We start from the raw sequence: 17,465 nt of genomic DNA on the forward strand, positions 1-17,465 counted from the left end.
TATATAATAAATAAAACGGGCTGCATGTAAATATTTTTGTTTTGCCAGTTGGCCAAAGTGCTGTGTGCCCCACACACTCCCAGTTCCTCGTTCCCGTCCCATTTTCCTAGCCGAAACACATCCATCTTGACCGACCCACCGACAGCGGCGCCCCACCGGTCAGTGCGAAAAAATGGGGTTCCCGCCCATGGGCGCCCCCCGCTCAAAACGCAACCCACCCGACCACGCGGACGGACCAGTGGCACTAGTACCCACCCGCGGTACAGCACTAGTATATCTAGCTAGGTCGAAGAAAACAAACGCGAAGGCCCAGTAAAAATTCTTCATCATCAGCGGAGCGCTGGTGCTCATGCCACTCATCACCCCTCGTCACTAGCAGGAGGCGGTAGAGTAGGGTAGGGTAGAGAGAGCGAGCGAGAGAGGGGGCGGCGGGGAGGCAGATGCGGGAGATCCCACGGGGGGTCGCCGCAGCCGGAGGAGGAGGAGGACGAAGAAGAGATGGACACGCCCGATAGGCCCCGCGCCGGCGCCGCCGCCGGATTCGAGGTCCGCTTCTCGGCCCGGGCCCTGATTATTTCCGGGGGATTTAGGGGGGAGCGATTCGTGGGGGATCGGGCTTGCGGGCTGGGGGTCGGCGGCCGGTTCGCTCCTCCGGTCCGTGGACGCGCGTGCGTGGATTTGGTAGTGCGGTGGGCTGCCCCCTTGTTTCCGGGGGGTTCCGGGTGCTTGGATTCGTTCGGTGGGTTAGGTCTAAGGGGATGCATTTGGTGTGCGATTAGGGTTTTCATTCTGGCATTTAGTCAGCACTTTGTGGATGCTGTATTGGTGAGATTTAGGGGCCTTTCCTGGCGGTAGAGGGGCTGGGGTTTGACTTCATTTCTGAACAATCATGCAATCTCCAATGATGTTATGGGCGTCCTCCCTCGGGATTTTGTCCATTCTTATCAAATGAACAGATTTGATTGTCGATACTGGGGTTTAATTGTTTGCTTTGATTATCCTCTTCATTTTCCTCAAGTATTAGATGCTCTGATGCGTGCATTGTTAAGAAACAGAGGTTTAGTATGGGAATTGGTTTTCAGATCCGTGCCTTACAGCAATGGCTGCTGATTTAGTTCCATTGTTGGTGGCATATCCATGGGAAATTGAAGTTCTTGCCGGCTATTCATACTTCTGACTAGGGATTCTGCCTTCAGCTTGGACACAGAGTTTTATTAGGAGTACTACTTGATCATGCATAGTTGCATACATGGTTGTGCCAATAAGAAATGATGATACCAGTGTACTTTGCCTGGTGCTAGAAAACTTGTAGTCCTGATGTCCCTCACATTCTTCACCCTTCATTTCATTTGGTTGTGATTGAGAACTCTGTTCACCAGGCCTTTCTTAATTCTGTTAAATAATGATGTGCTAGTGGTCTACAAATTTAGGATTTGATTGTGCCAGTGCTCCACACTAATTTTCTTCCGCAGCATTGGGTTATTTTGCATATTTACATGAGTCTATAATCTGTAGGTCAAGGATAGTTGTTTGTTTGCTAGTGTAACCTATGATTGATCCATAATTGGTACATTCAGGATTCGCCCACCCTCTGCATTTGTTGATTTTGTAACCTTACTAAGTTGGATAACATGTACATTTTCTTGCATCTGAGCTCACTTTAATACCTGTGAGGAGATGAATATATGCACTTTCAAATCCTCTGAAAGATAATCCAATAGTTTGTTTGCTAATAAGATTTTTCCTACCTGCAGGACTCCCCCGTCTTCAATTTTATCAATAATCTATCTCCTATACCACCTCCTAAACCTCAAGACACATCACATAATGTGCACCTATTCAAGTCGTCTGACTTGGCTCCTGTTTCTTCAATCTTTGCCTCACCCCATGTCAATCCACCAAAGGAATCTAAACTTCTGATAAGGTAAATTTGTATTATTTTTGTAACCTGTGTTTAGTTTCATCCATTTACGCTTAAGGTTTACTATGTCTTTTCATATTAACCAGGGATGATTCTGTTCAACTTTCTCAAGATTCAAACTCTCCTAATAGTGTCAGAACTCGACTAGGGAGTGCTATTAGGTTGATCAAATGCAAAAACATTGTTTCGGAGAATTGCAGTTTCACCTGCCACCTAAATCAGGGACCTATTGATTCTTCTGCCAATAGATCAAACTCTACAAGTAAATTGCCTCAAACCATCCAGTTTGTTGGTGACAGTTCAGAATGTGGTAAGAATCAAAATGCTGATGGTAAAAAAGATCTTGCTAGAGATCAGGAGGGCATAGAACTAGAAGGCGCCCTCCTTGATCACACTGGCCCAGATAAAATCGACTCATCACAACCTGGAAGAATCGTTCATGAAAACCAACAATGTGAACAACAAAAGGATGGATTTACAGCATATGATGGGGATTACTTGATTACACACGAATCAAGTATGGATATGCTGAGATTAGCCCCACCATGTGAGACAGATACACAGTTAGTGAATGAGACACTAAACGCTGATAATGTGTTCTCTGGCAATTCCTTGCTGACCGATGGGCCAAGTGGCTCTTACATCAGCAATGCTGCACATGATCCAAATCTTTACTGGGATGGAACGGTTGAAGGGCCCACGACAGATTATACCCCCCAATTGCTCCCTGGTGCTTGTCAAAGTCAGTCAGTGTCAAATGATCAAATCTGTAATGCAGTTGAAGAGCCCAGTGATCACATACCAATCGACCAAAGTGTATGTATACTTTTATCTTCTTTGCTGCTATGATTGTTTTTGGACATGGTCCTCATATTGGCTTACAGATGAATAATAGTTAGGTGTGTAGTTTTCTAACTGGATGAGATAATGGTTATTTACCCTGGATGTTACATCTTGCAAGATTGACAATTAAATGTAACAGAACCGAAAGTTTATTCGGATTCTGCTTCCACTTTGACAATTTGTTGTTGATATCTTAACAACCTTAGCATTAAGGTTTAGCTCTCTGCACTCTTTATTTTTTAAATAAATCTAATCTTGCATACATTGCATATTGCTGGTTCTTTTACTACCTGTCACTAATCTGGCTGAAGAGTCAATGTTCTTATCAGTTATCACAGCAAAATACTTACTGTTCTGGCAGGCCTTGTCACAGAATATGCGTGGTATGCGAAGGCGTTGCCTTTTCAATGAAAAGGCTGGGGCTGTTAACAAAGCTGCCAAGAAGACCTCGGATCGCCATTCTGCAAATACAACTACCCCCAGATGCAAAACTAATTCTGGTGATAAGCCTGTGCGAACCCCTCCATGTGCATTGCCTGGTATTGGCTTGCATCTGAATGCCCTTGCCCCAATATCAACAGACAAAATAGTCCCCCAAGCTGCTCAATCTTCCATAAATCAAGCCAGCAACTTCCCCTGTGCTGTCAGTTCTTCAACATCTGAACCAAATATTGTAAATGAAGATTCCTCTCAGGCAATCGTGGTTGCAAATGCTGATGAGTCTGGTCAGGGCAGTCCCAAGAAGAAAAGGTACAATGTCTATGCCTGTCATTTTATGTCACCAGCACCATTTTATTGGACAAATCATGGAAATGCAATATTACCATGCAGACACAAGTTTGATGATGGTGATGGGACTTCATGCAAGCGTTGTAGCTGTAAGAAGTCAAAATGCTTGAAACTGTAAGGTCTCTTGTACCTTTTCTTTGATTTCAATCTACTGGATGCCACAAGATTAATCCAAACATGAACAAGTTTGAATATTGGTTCTCTAAATGTACTGGCGCTGTTTATGCACTTGAGGTCGAAGATGCAGGTGTGCAGGGTTATCATGCTGTATCAGCTGCTCCAAATTTTGCTGTAGATAAATCACTGTAGCCTCTACATGATTCTCTAGGCTTCCTTTTATAGTCATCTCCCTCTTATGATTACCTCATTTATCACTGCATTTCTGAGCTGGTTAATATTCAACATTTTCTTTAGGTTTTGTGCTTGTTGTGATTCGCTGCGGAGTCTAGTTATGGTAATCTTTACAGGTTTTAGCAAGATTTTCCTGTTATGCCTTGAACAAAGATGTTTTTGAATCTCATGTAGTTACATCATCCAATTTAGAATAATGTACCACAAAGATAAACACAGCCTTGTTAGTTGGCCACATAAGTTTATTCTTTTTTTCTTTCTGCTGGGCAGGTAGCTGAATAGTTAGAATTTGCGGGTCCTCCAGCTCTTCAAATTTTCAGTTTTTCTGTGTACCAGTTTGGTCACATTAGCGATGCTTGTTTTGACTGAATTATTGTCAAAATTGTACTAAAATTGTTTTCCTGTAATTGTTGCACATTTTGACCCGTGCAATACTGATAAAGGAAAATCCTCCTGACCTATATTTTGGATCTCTACAGATTGTCGGAGATGTCATATAATTTTAAATATCTTATTGCTGAGAAAAGTTAGTTTAGTTTATTAAAAATTACCAATACCTTATACCTACAATATCCAAATCTCTCCGTATCCACCTTGCTGGCCTCTTTCTTAGATCTTCATCTTGCAAAACTGAAATATGGTCAGGAATTTTGCCAATTTATATAGAAGGTTTCCCACAGAAACAAAAACATATTGGTGGGTGTTTTTTGTTTCCAAACCAATAGAAGACTCAGCCTGGAACACCCACAATTACTCCCTCCGTTCCACAATATAAGATCGTTTTTCAACCTAACATAGCTTGCAAAAAATCTTATATTGTGGGACAGTGGGAGTACTACTGTAGTATTTATGGCAAAAATTGGTGAAGACTCAGTCTCCAGCGCTCCATGTGGTTTGAGTCCCAGCATCATCTAAGGTTCTATTTGGCATGACACTATATGGTTGAACTGCTTTTAGATATTTGGGTGTTTAGTTAGCGGTTTTTTTTCATAAGAAGCCAGTTGCAAATGGATACATTATTGTACTTTAGAACATACGAGACTAGGATACTATAACAGTTGTTGGATAACATAACTTTCAACTTTATAATCTGCTCTACTTTAGAGTATAGACTTTTTCACAACAGTTTAAAGTTAAGCACAGCACAGCACATTAACCACAGACTGAGCCTCACAGTCCTTCACCTGTTCTACACAGCAACTGATGGTGGTATACTGACATGATAATTAGTCGTGTTGTAAGGCTTCTATCTTTTCTGATGACATAATAATCGGCATAATTCAATATGAGCAAAGCCTAAAGCAGAAAGCTGTGGTGCACTTGGCTAATACACAGTCACACTCACTGTATCACCACATCTGGTCTTCTAGCCACCCCTATATACTTTAATGAAGGCCATTTTGGTCTTTCATCACTAACTGTGTAAGACTTAAACTAGTGGTGTAAAACGTTCTAAGGGTACAGTGCAACTGACTTAGGATTTAGAGGAATTTAAATGAAGATATCCGGTATGGGTTGTTAGTTGAGCTATCAGCTACTGCGGTCATATGCATAATGAACTCGCTGCCATAGCACCACACCGCTAGTGAGGTAGCAAGGTATGCCTCCCAAGAATACGACCATAAAGGGGAGATGCTAAAATATACTTAAGTATAGATAGAAACAGTACTTGAAATGTCCATGTCTGTGTGAGACTTCTCTTTTTCTTTTAGATATGCACATCAACAACTGCAGATACTATTACTTGAAATGAATTTGGTTTGACTGGTTAAACTATACTTCTTTTGTTAACAAATCAGTTTGATTTTTTAATTATTTTTGTTGCCAAAAGGTGCTGAAAACGCAGACAAATTTAGATGATGCATTCTATCTGATGTATTGATGACTTGGCTAATTCTCATGCAGTTACTGCGAGTGTTTTCATGCTGGAGTCTTCTGTTCAGAACCCTGTTCATGTCAAGGCTGTCTGAATAAGCCTAGCAACATGGAGATAGTTCTATCTACTCGAGAGCAGATTGAATCTCGTAATCCACTAGCATTTGCTCCTAAAGTGATTCGGACATCTGAGCCTGGTCAGGAATCAGGGGTAAGAACAATTCTTTCATATTTTACTTTCTTTCCCTTCACCATCACTCATACCATTTGTCCAACATTGTAGGAGTACTCTAACAAAACTCCTGCCTCGGCTCGTCACAAAAGAGGCTGCAACTGTAAGAAGTCATCGTGTCTAAAAAAGTACTGCGAATGTTATCAGGTACATACTCTTATATGGTTTAATATTCTTTACTTAGCTGGCTAGCGTACCTGAATTTGTATTACTGTACTCTTCATCAAGGGTGGCGTGGGATGCTCCATAAGTTGCAGATGCGAGGGATGCAAGAATGCTTTTGGTAGAAGGGAGGGTGAGCTCCTTTTATCTCTTTTTATATACACTTATCTTATAAATCTGCAAACTTCTGCATGCATCACAGCGCATAGTTTCATCTTTAGCCTTTAGGTTGACAGCACTTGCTTCAGACAAACAAAAGTACAAAACATACCCAACAAGTGTTCTTTGATTTGTCAATACATGTTACTCTCTGAAATGTGCTCTATTGACAATGTTTTGTAGGAACGATGTGATAAGTTTAGTTTTTTTTTTCCGAATCATGTGATAAGTTTAGAAGACCTGGCTACACTGGTTTAGTTTTAATTTGGACCATTGCCTGCTGAAAATATAACCTGTTTCTGTTAAGGCTGCCAGCCATCATTTCCTTATAACCACAATCACACCCATACTACCACATCATTATTGGTGTGCTTCTGCAAATTTTTGAAATGAAAATATACAGGCAAGACATCTGATGATTAGCTCGTAAATGGGTGGTGTTATTTTGTGTAAAGTAAGATGTCACAGTACATTGTAAACATGTACATACATTCTTTTTAAATGCAATAGCACCAAATAGGCCAATGAGAAAGAAAAGGGATAATCATCTTGGTGGAACCAAAGTTTTGGTACTTGTGTGACTGACATATCTCTTTCTTGTATTGTTCACTGAAATTTTGGTGCTAGCCATTACTGTTAAGTAGAAGGTCGTAAGTCTTCTTGAAATTTTGTTACTAGCCATCGGTATCTACCAGCTTTTGATGTTCCTTTTGTCCATTGAAGGGCTCGGACCGTTAAGCATTGAGGAAGCTAAGCAGGGAAATGAGGAAAATAGTGCTTGTGTGAAGGAAGAAAAAAAGGAAGATGATAATAATCAGCTCGTTATCTGCCCAGCTGCTAATCCAGCTCCTGCTGAGAATGTACTGACAACACCTTCAGCTATGGATATCAGGTTTGTGAGTCACACCTTTGTGGCTTTGCACATATGTTACCATGAAATGTGAACCTACTGTTAGGTAAAATACTGAACTTTGAAGCAATTTTCTATTCTTCAGACCCTTGGCTTCTCTTCCACCTTCAAGCTCTAAGAGGCCACGGTCTACGACAAAGGTCCTCGGACATCCTTCTCGACTATGCAACTCTCAAGCTCCTCTGAAGACGGACACTGTGCTCTCCCCATTTGAAAACTATGCAGAAATTATGTTTGGGGTGGGTACATCAGATAGCCTGAAAGGAGGGTTATCTCCTCGAACTTCTGTCAAGGTCGTGTCACCGAATAAAAAGAGGGTATCTCCCCCGCGCATTGGTACTGGGTTGTCTCCAATTTGCAAGAGTGGCAGGAAGTTGATCCTGAAATCCATCCCTTCATTCCCTTCTCTTGGTGGTGATGTAAATAACGCGGATACCAAGACCACCTTGCCAGCTCCTTGAATTCATCAAGCATTTGTCACTGAGGTAAACCTTTATCTTTTCCTCGTCGAGATGTAAATTCAGTTTCCAGTCTTTATTCATCCAGTTAACAGCTATTCCTATGCAGGTCATTTCATTAGTTCCTTGTTGATTCCCCAGATGGCCAATGCCTCGTAGCTGCATCAGCTCCTTCATCCTTGAGAGTTTAATGAACATCCAAGGGAGTTTTATTTCGCCAGTTCTTTTTAGAGCCTGATAAGTATCCCATGATCCTATAGTGGACCGTTGAATAATAATGTACCAAAATACCCCCTCGAGAGTCTTCGGCATGCTAGTAATTATATCCACACCTGTGGAGACAGAGTCCTTGTTGAGTTGCACATCCATGTTCATCTGTATAATTAATTTATATATTTTTGAATCTATGTAACTGTAACTGAGATCAAATCACCGAGCCTTAGATGTACTTATGGTCAGAAACCTTTAAGATTTATATGTAAGAACTCTGGGTATTTTGGGCCTTCGAGTATGTGTTTGCCAATGAACTTGATGGAATGTCTGATTCCAGTACCAGTGAAGGAGTCAATTTTGCTCTCTTCCGATCACGGAAATATTGGCCTACATAGTATTAATGGAACTACTCCTATAGAAGTTGTATACGGAGTACTACTAACCACATCATGAGGAGAACGGTCGACCAAGGGATAATAGAAGAATCAACCAATGAGCTACTCTATGGATATATTCCACAAACGGCGAGGTTTTAGATTGTGCAGAGACGAACACAGCGTCTTCCTCCCGCTTTGACACCCTTTGACCACTGTGTACCTGACAAGGCATTGCCTTCTCTTTCACCTATACTCCACAGACGTGAGGCTTTAGCTCATGAAACATGATTCTAAAGAAAGGCTTAAGATGAGCTTGACTTTGAATTAACAAAGCCATCAACTCATCAGGATTACATCTACCAACATTGAAACGAAAAACCAAAAGATACATAGCGATGTCTAAACAGCTAACTTGGAGACCCCTGCAAAAAAAAAGTTTCGTCTAAACCACTAACAAAGATATGGGAACAAAGGCACTACTGTAGCTAGAAGTCAAAGAAGCCATCCACAACGAGTAGACCACCACATAGATACACAAGCAAGACCTTGAGGAGGAGGAGGAACAACCTGTTGGTAAAGAAGCACCTTTGTCAGCTCCATGAGGTTTGGCCGACTCGGTAATGACCTCTTTCATCTCCGAAGGGGGCTCCCTGCCCCCTTTACCCTGTCATGGAGGGCGTCGATCTGTCGAAAGATGGAAGACGCCCACCCAAGGGCTAAAGCGTGAACCAACGCCGCTGCCATCCGGAAGACCAAACTAAGGCATCGCCACCGTACTTACTTCAAGCTCAACCAAGGGAAACTTTAATGTTGATTAGGCACCCGCACACGAGGAGAAGCAACTACATGGCTAGGTTGTTGATGACAAAGCAACAAAGGAGTAGAGGCAAGCAGACAGAGTTAAGAGACAACACCAAGTCCGCAAAGAAGAATCCTGAGCTCACGCCACCCCTGGTAGGTCATGGCAACCCCAGGAGGGGAACCTTTTTTTTAGAAAAGGAGGATGACCCCCGGCCTCTGCATCTGGGCGATGCATACGTCCACTTTATTAATTATTGTCATAAGACCTTACAAAGTCATACAAAAGTAAGACTAAAGCCGCCGTCTAAGCAACAAATTGTCGCTATACCTATCCAGTTGATGAAGGGGCGCAGATAGCCTGGGCCTAATACCAAACAGACATCGCAGCCAAGCCTAACATCTAAGACCTGAGACCCCAACCTACCCTCTTGCTGGGTCTGGGGCACACACTGGTCCGGCGTGCTCTCAGAGGCCGCCGCCGCCAACTGCCACCGCTCCATCTTCAGAATTGTACTGATGCATCAACCTTGCGCCAGGAGGGGAACCCTATCCCATGCTCGATTGTCCTCCGTAGGACGCCGGTCTCAGACGAGAAGGGATGACCATGAGCGGCCAGAAAAGAGGCAAATAGGTGCGGCCTCGCCGCACCAACACAAGCACACAACCTCCGACAACGTCGCCACCAACCACCGAACAACCAGACCAAGCACACTGGCACCCAAAGCGCATCGAAGGCGACACCCACTTGAAGGTGACGATTCCCACATCGTCGCTCTGCCCAATCCAGAAGTAGGGGACGACGCTGTAACACCCACGATGCGGCTATATCTCCCACGTGTCGGAGCACGACTTAGATGCATAACCGCATAGTAGGCATGTCACAAGAGGGGGTAATCTTTACACATCACATGTACTGAATAAGAAAGGGATAAAGAGTTGGCTTACAATCGCCACTTCACACAATACATAGATATAGCATACATCATCCAGAATACAATCAAGGTCCGACTACGGAACCAAATAAAGAAAGACAACCCCTAATTGCATAGATCCCCGATCGCCCCGACTGGGCTCCACTAATGATCAACTAGAAAACGAAACAACACAACGGACACGATCTTCATCGAACTCCTCCTTGAGCTTGGTTGCGTCACCTGCACGGTTATCATCGGCACCTGCAACTGGTTTTGGAAGTAATCTGTGAGTCATGGGGACTCAGCAATCTCACACCCGCGAGATCAAGACTATTTAAGCTTATGGGTAGGAAAAGGTAGTGAGGTGGAGCTGCAACAAGCACTAGCATATATGGTGGCTAACTTACGCAAAAGAGAGCGAGAAGAGAAGCAAAGCACGGTCGTGATCTAGAAGTGATCAAGAAGTGATCCCGAAACTACTTACGTTCAAGCATAACACAAGAACCGTGTTCCCTTCCCGGACTCCGCCGGAAATAGACCATCACAGCTACACACGCGGTTGATGCATTTTAATTAGATTAAGTGTCAAGTTCTCTACAACCGGACATTAACAAATTCCCATCTGCCCATAACCGTAGGCACGACTTTCGAAAGTTCAAAACACTGCAGGGGTGTCCCAACTTAGCCCATCACAAGCTCTCATGGTCAGCGAAGGATATTCCTTCTCCCAGGAAGACCCGATCAGACTCGGAATCCCGGTTACAAGACATTTCGACAATGGTAAAACAAGACCAGCAAAGCCGCCCGAATGTGTCGACAAATCCCGATAGGAGCTGCACATATCTCGTTCTCAGGGCACACCGGATGAGCAATCCGTACAACTAAAACCAACCCTCAAGTTTCCCCGAGGTGGCGCTGCAAGGGTCTCTAGTTTGGACCAACACACAGAGGAGCACTGGCCTCGGGGGGGGGGGGGGTTAAAATAAAGATGACCCTTGAGTCTGCAGAACCCAAGGGAAAAGGCTTAGGTGGCAAATGGTAAAACCAAGGTTGGGCCTTTCTGGAGGAGTTTTATTCAAGGCGAACTGTCAAGGGGTTCCCATTATAACCCAACCGCGTAAGGAACGCAAAATCAAGGAACATAACATCGGTATGATGGAAACTAGGGCGGCAAGAGTGGAACAAAACACCAGGCATAAGGCCGAGCCTTCCACCCTTTACCAAGTATATAGATGCATTAAAGTAAACAAGATATAATAATGATATCCCAACAATAATCATGTTCCAACAAGGAACAAACTCCATCTTCACCTGCAACTAGCAACGCTATAAGAGGGGCTGAGCAAAGCGGTAACATAGCCAAACAACGGTTTGCTAGGAAAGGTGGGTTAGAGGCTTGACATGGCAATATGGGAGGCATGATATAGCAACTGGTAGGTATCGCGGCATAGCAAAAGAGCGAGCAACTAGCAAGCAAAGATAGAAGTGATTTCGAGGGTATGGTTATCTTGCCTGCAAAGTTCTCCGAGTTGACGTAAGCTTGATCCTCGTAAGCGTACTCAATGGGTTCCTCAATCACGTACTCGTCTCCCGGCTCTACCCAAGGCAAGAACACAAGCAAAGGACCAACAATCAATCACGGTGCAGTGCACAAGCAACATGATGCAAAACACGACATGATATGCGGGATGTGATATGCAATGCATATGCGAGCTCCGAAAGGAAAAGATTGACCCAGGCCTCAACTTGGCAAACCAAGTGTGCCGCTGGAAAGATGAGTTGATTTCGGTCGAAATTGATATAAAGATCACCAGAATCGGATGCATGGTTTGCAAATGGCAAGCAAAACAAAAATGGCACAATTCTGCGATTAACAGCACGATGCCAACTAGTATGCAACAAGAAACTAAGCTACTGCACCCCAACATAGCAACAAATCACATGGCAGTGATCTACTCAAGATGCTTGACAAAAGATGAACATTGAGCTACAGCTAAATCACACAAGAGCAGGTTCAAACAAGCATGGCAAAAGTGCAAAAGATAACAACATCACAGACTTAGTGAAAATAACAACATGCCAGGAATTAATATCAGGAAGCAATGTTTAGAGCAAGATAACAACATGCTACTGCAACATATCATGGCAAAACAAGGCATGGCATGAATCTACTCAAAGCATATAACAAAAGCCCCTTACTGACCATAAGCCAAAAGGGCACAGAAAATATGATGGCACCCATGTAAACATAGCAAGTTTCGTTAACAGATTCAGACTTAGCAGAAAACTGGACAAGGCAAAAACAGAATTATGAAGGCATGTTTGCGAGCTCGATGCACTCAACACAAGCCATTGCATGATAAACTAAGCATACTACCAGCAAGAAGACATGTTCATGAAGCTAACCAAAGCAAGAACAAACTCATAGCATGCATGGATCAACTACAACAACCTTGGCAAAATTGATTAACACGTAAACAATCTGCCAGGAACATTTTATAGCAAAAGTAGAGCAAGATTGAGTCATGCTAGGGCACTCCATAAATGCAAACAGGGACATGGATGGATAGAGCATAACCATATGTCCAAATCATCCTTATTGAACATACTCAAAAGAAGCATGGATCTCACTGTAGCAACATGAATTCATGGCATAAAAATAACAACAGAGCAAAGACTTAGTGAAATTCTAAGTCCCTGAGATCAGCATTATCACGAGAACTACTTTGCATGCTTGTGCTAGTCACCACATTGATCACAAAAATACATGGCATACACCCCTGTAAAGATGGCATGGCATAGCCCAAAACACATGTAGAGCTCATGCCCATATGTAGCACACAATAATCATGGCAAAAATGACAAATGCTCATAATCTGATAAGAATCATGAACTAACATTTTACAACACTCTTGCAACAGTCATTTGGGCATCAAGATGGACTCAAACAAGCATGGTACAATGGAACAAAATGAAGAGCACAACCTGATGAACATTTTGATATATCATGCATGCAAAACAGAGCTACGAGTGAGAAGTTATGGCATGATGAACAGAGGCATATATCATGAAGATCCGAGGACTTGGAGAAATTACACCTCGCAGAAAGTCAACGCGGGACAAGGACGAGCGGGAAGGAGCGGTCCAGGCGCGGGGCGCGGCGTTTGGTTGAGATCCCGGTGGATCTCATCCCGATCCACCGGGTCCAACCGGCGGGCTCCGGCGACATGGCGGCGCCGGCGACCGGCGGAGAAGGGTGGCGGCGGCGGCGTGCTCCGGGTGGCGGACGAGGGCGGCGGCGCGAGGCGAGGCGGTGGCCGACGGCGAGCGAGCGGGGCGGCGCCGGCGAGTACAGGCGGCGGGGACGGGCGGCGGCCGGCGTCAGGGATCAGCGGCGGCCGGCGTCAGGGATCGGCAACAGGGAGCCGGGCGGCGCAAGGTTCGGTGGCGGTGCGGGATCCGGGCCCGGGCGGGCCGGATCTGGGCCAAGCGGGCCCGTGGCGGTGGAGGAGAGAGAGGGAGGCGCGTGGCCGCCTCTGATTGGCTGCGCGCGGCGGGGACGATGACGTGGCGCAACGCGATTTGACGGAGTGAGGTGGCCGGCGGTGGTGGACATGTCCGGTGCGACGCGGACGTGTCCGGATGCGCAGAGGAGGAAGATCTAGGGTTTGCACCGCGAAATTCGGAGGGAGAGACATATATATAGGTAGAGGGAGCTAGGAGAGTCCAAATGAGGTGCGATTTTCGACCACGCGATCGTGATCGAACGACCGAGAGGATGGAGGGGTTTTCGATGAGTTATTGGGCCACTTTGAAGGGGTGTTGGGCTGCAACACACACAAGGCCTTTATGGTTCCCCGGTTAACCGTTGGAGTATCAAACGGACTCCAAATGGCACGACACTTGACAGGCGGTCTACCGGTGGTGTACCAAGGCCGCTTGGCAAATCTTGGTCCATTCCGAGAATGTTTAACACCCGCTCACGAAAAGAGGCAAAAGGGGGCGTCGGAGGACATAGGAGTGTCGGATCGCAAAACGGACAACGGGGAAAATGCTCGGATGCATGAGACGAACACGTATGCAAATGCGATGCACATGATGACATGATATGAAATGCATGGCACGCAAACAAATGACAAGGCAACAACAGCGAATAACTGGAAGACACCTGGCGCAACGGTCTCGGGGCGTTACAACACTCCACCACTACGAGAGGATCTCGTCCCGAGATCTAGGATGGCACCGGAGGGAAAAAGGAAGAGGAAGAGAACAGGTAAAACTAAGTTTCTTCTTTGACAAACGAGTGAAACCAAAGAACCTTGAAAGGTTAAACCATTTCAAGATAAGAATACAATGGAGATGAACGAAGTTGAAAACACTCCGCTAGATAAGAGGAGCAAGGAACATCATGAGAACACTGTAGGTTGAAAGACATGAGAAAAAGGGGTTGCAATGGGCAAGAAGTACATGCAAGCACTCTGATTGAAACGAGATGTACAAAGAACGATAAGGATCAATTATGACAACACTCCGGTTAAAACAAGATAGAGACGGAATAAGAATGATATAATTTGGACAACACTCCGACTGTAAATGGAAGGAATTGAATATGATCTTGACAAGATGAGAGGATACTTGAAAAAGAGGACACGACACTCCTGTTGAAAGGATGAGCATGAAAAGAACATGATCTTTGACAAAAATGGGATGATGGGTGAAGAAAGCAACATCATAATGCCTCCGGAACGAAAGAATAGAAGTTGGATCGTTGGAAAGGAAAGAATTGAGAAGAAAATGACAACTTCTACCACAAATGAGTTTGGAAAGCACCCTTCCAAGAAGGTGGGCTTATGGAAAACATCGCAAAACTAAGGTGAAATTCTGCCACTAACGGAAACAAAAGATTGGATTGATATGAACAAGGATACGAGAAACTTAATTCACTAGGAGGGTAACTGAAGAACTTGGGTCATTTATAAGCACCATAAATAGCAACGATCCTTAGGGAAAGCTTTAGGTGAAATATAACCCAAGATAATTCCAAAGAAGAGATTGATGGATTGAAAAGATGTTTTGAACGAAGAGAAAATGATGGATTTTAGACATGTCACTCTTGAAAACATGTGAATCATGGAACATGAAGGAAATTATCAACAATGACGTAACACCACCTCAAAAGATAAGAGGAGAAATAATTGCACTCCAGATTGCAAGATGAAGAATGCTTGAAGTATATCTTGACGGATCATAGCTTCGAGAGTGAAAGTGCGTTATATCGACTAGAGGGGGGGGGGTGAATAGGCGATTTTTATGAAAGTCTTCAAAACGTGGAAGTTTCGAAGACAAACGATAGAAATAAACCTATTACCATGCAGCGGAAGGTAGACTACACTAGGCAAACCATAGTCAAGTATTCAATGAAGTGAAAGCACAGTGACTAATAGCAGCTAGGTAGTAAGGATCAGGTAGGAAGATATTATGAAGCCAAACAGAACACGCAGTCACTCAGTGAAGACAGAAGATAGTTCAATCATACAATGACTTCACAAGGACCAACAGTAAGTAAAGGGAAGGGAAGGATGAAACCAGTGACTCGTTGAAGACAATGATTTGTTGGACCAGTTCCAGTTGCTGTGACAACTGTACGTCTGGTTAGTGCGGCTAGGTATTTAAACCTGAGGACACACAGTCCCGGACACCCAGTCCTGAACACGCAGCTCAGGACACCCAGTCCTCACCGTATTCCCCTTGAGCTAAGGTCACATAGACCTCGCCCAATCACTCTGGTAAGTCTTCAAGGTAGACTCCCAAACCTTCACAGACTTCGTTCACCGGCAATCCACAATGTCTCTTGGATGCTCAGAACGCGACGCCTAACCGGCTGGAGGATTCACAGTCCTCAAGTGTAATAAGTCTTCAGATCACACAGATAAGAAGACTTAAGTGATGCCTAACACTCTTAGGCTCTGGGTGGTTAGGGCTTTATCCTCGCAAGGAATTCTCTCTCAAAGGCTTCGAGGTGGGTTGCTCTCAAACGACAAAAGCCGTACTCTAACTCCGAGCAGCCAACCGTTTATGGTTGTAGGGGGTGGGCTATTTATAGCCACTAGGCAACCTGACCTGATTTGTCCGAAATGACCCCGGGTCACTAAGGAACTGACATGTGTTCCAACTGTCAGATTTCAAACTCACGCGGCAGCTTTACTTGGGCTGCAAGCAAAGCTGACTTGTCCGACTCTGAACAAGTTTCGCTCTCATAGTCTTCACTCGAAGACATAGGTTTTGGTTAAGCATCACTTCAGTCATTCTGACTGGTTCTCTTGGACCCCACTTAACAGTACGGTGGTTCCTATGACTCAACAAAGAAGAAAAAGAACTACGAAAGATCTAAGTCTTCGAGCTCCATAGGCTTCATGCGATGTCTTCTCTTGTCATAGACTTCAATGTGAATATCTTCATATACCACCATTGACATCAATGTCTTCATACATTTTTAGGGGTCATCTCTGGTAGGAAAACCGAATCAATGAGGGACTTCTACCTGTGTTATCCTGCAATTCTCACAAACACATCAGTCCCTCAACTAGGTTTGTCTTCAATACTCCAAAACCAACTAGGGGTGGCACTAGATGCACTTACAATCTCCCCCTTTTTGGTGATTGATGACAAACTAGTTGAAGTTTTCAACGGGGAATATAATATGTGAAATTGTAAAGAATAAGGAATTGTCTTCATAAGTTGCAAGGGCTCCCCCTGAAGATGTGCATATAAGTAATTTGCTTTTGGAATGCAAATGCACATGGCAGGTTGTGCTTATGGAGATCCTCTTCAACTTATGATGACAATCCACTATGCAAGTGAAGGTATGTGAAGATAATGACATGCATAATGGAAAATGGACGTCTGCAAAATGATCTAAGTGCGGAATTTATCGTCGCACATGCGGAATTTATCATCGCATCACAAAGTGGCAAATAAGTAGCAGACGACCATCGAGTTTAAGTGTTACAACTCAAAGAACCAAAAGTATCAAAACGAGAGTTGTAAACACGAAGCAAAATATAAAGCACCCGCCCATATGGACCCGCTTGAAGACTATCAAACTCATATGCTTCTCCCCCTTTTGTCAGTAAGGACCAAAAAGGTTTGAAGACATAGAGCATCTACTCGTTCCCATGAAGAGTAGGTGAAGCAGCAGGGTCGTCGGTGGTGTTCGGCGGTGCAGAAGAACTTGGAGCAGTGTCGAAGCGTGCTGAAGGAGGTGGTGGTGAAGTAGCATCGTCTTCATCCTCGATCACTCTGGCATTCACAGTTGCAGCAGAGGAAGAGAACTCAGAGTCTTCAAGAGATGGAGTTCGTCGCAGCACTGCCCTTCGAGGAGGTGTGGAGTCAAACTTGAAGCGCTCAGAGAAGCCATCCTCTTGAAGATCATCTTCAGAGCACATCAGCGTCAGCCCCTT

The 17,465-nt window shown here is 44.3% G+C and overlaps 1 protein-coding gene across 2 annotated transcripts; it reads left to right on the forward strand.

The window, feature by feature from the left end:
* Window positions 1–259: 259 nt before the first annotated feature.
* Window positions 260–8,232, forward strand: LOC125507872 (protein tesmin/TSO1-like CXC 2). 2 transcript variants are annotated; one of them, XM_048672396.1, is made up of 11 exons: window positions 260–546; window positions 1,755–1,924; window positions 2,008–2,737; window positions 3,138–3,514; window positions 3,596–3,667; window positions 5,810–5,990; window positions 6,063–6,158; window positions 6,240–6,306; window positions 7,056–7,224; window positions 7,328–7,727; window positions 7,810–8,232. In XM_048672396.1, exons 1-10 carry the CDS (start codon window positions 499–501, stop codon window positions 7,701–7,703), a joined length of 2,286 nt encoding a protein of 761 aa, XP_048528353.1. In that variant the 5' UTR covers window positions 260–498; the 3' UTR covers window positions 7,704–7,727; window positions 7,810–8,232. The 2 variants fall into 2 exon arrangements, with proteins under 2 accessions (XP_048528353.1, XP_048528352.1); XM_048672395.1 differs by having other exon boundaries at window positions 262–546; window positions 3,126–3,514.
* Window positions 8,233–17,465: the final 9,233 nt, after the last annotated feature.

The sequence above is a fragment of the Triticum urartu genome, chromosome 5 (genome assembly GCF_003073215.2).
Source record: "Triticum urartu cultivar G1812 chromosome 5, Tu2.1, whole genome shotgun sequence".
NCBI lineage: Eukaryota > Viridiplantae > Streptophyta > Magnoliopsida > Poales > Poaceae > Triticum > Triticum urartu.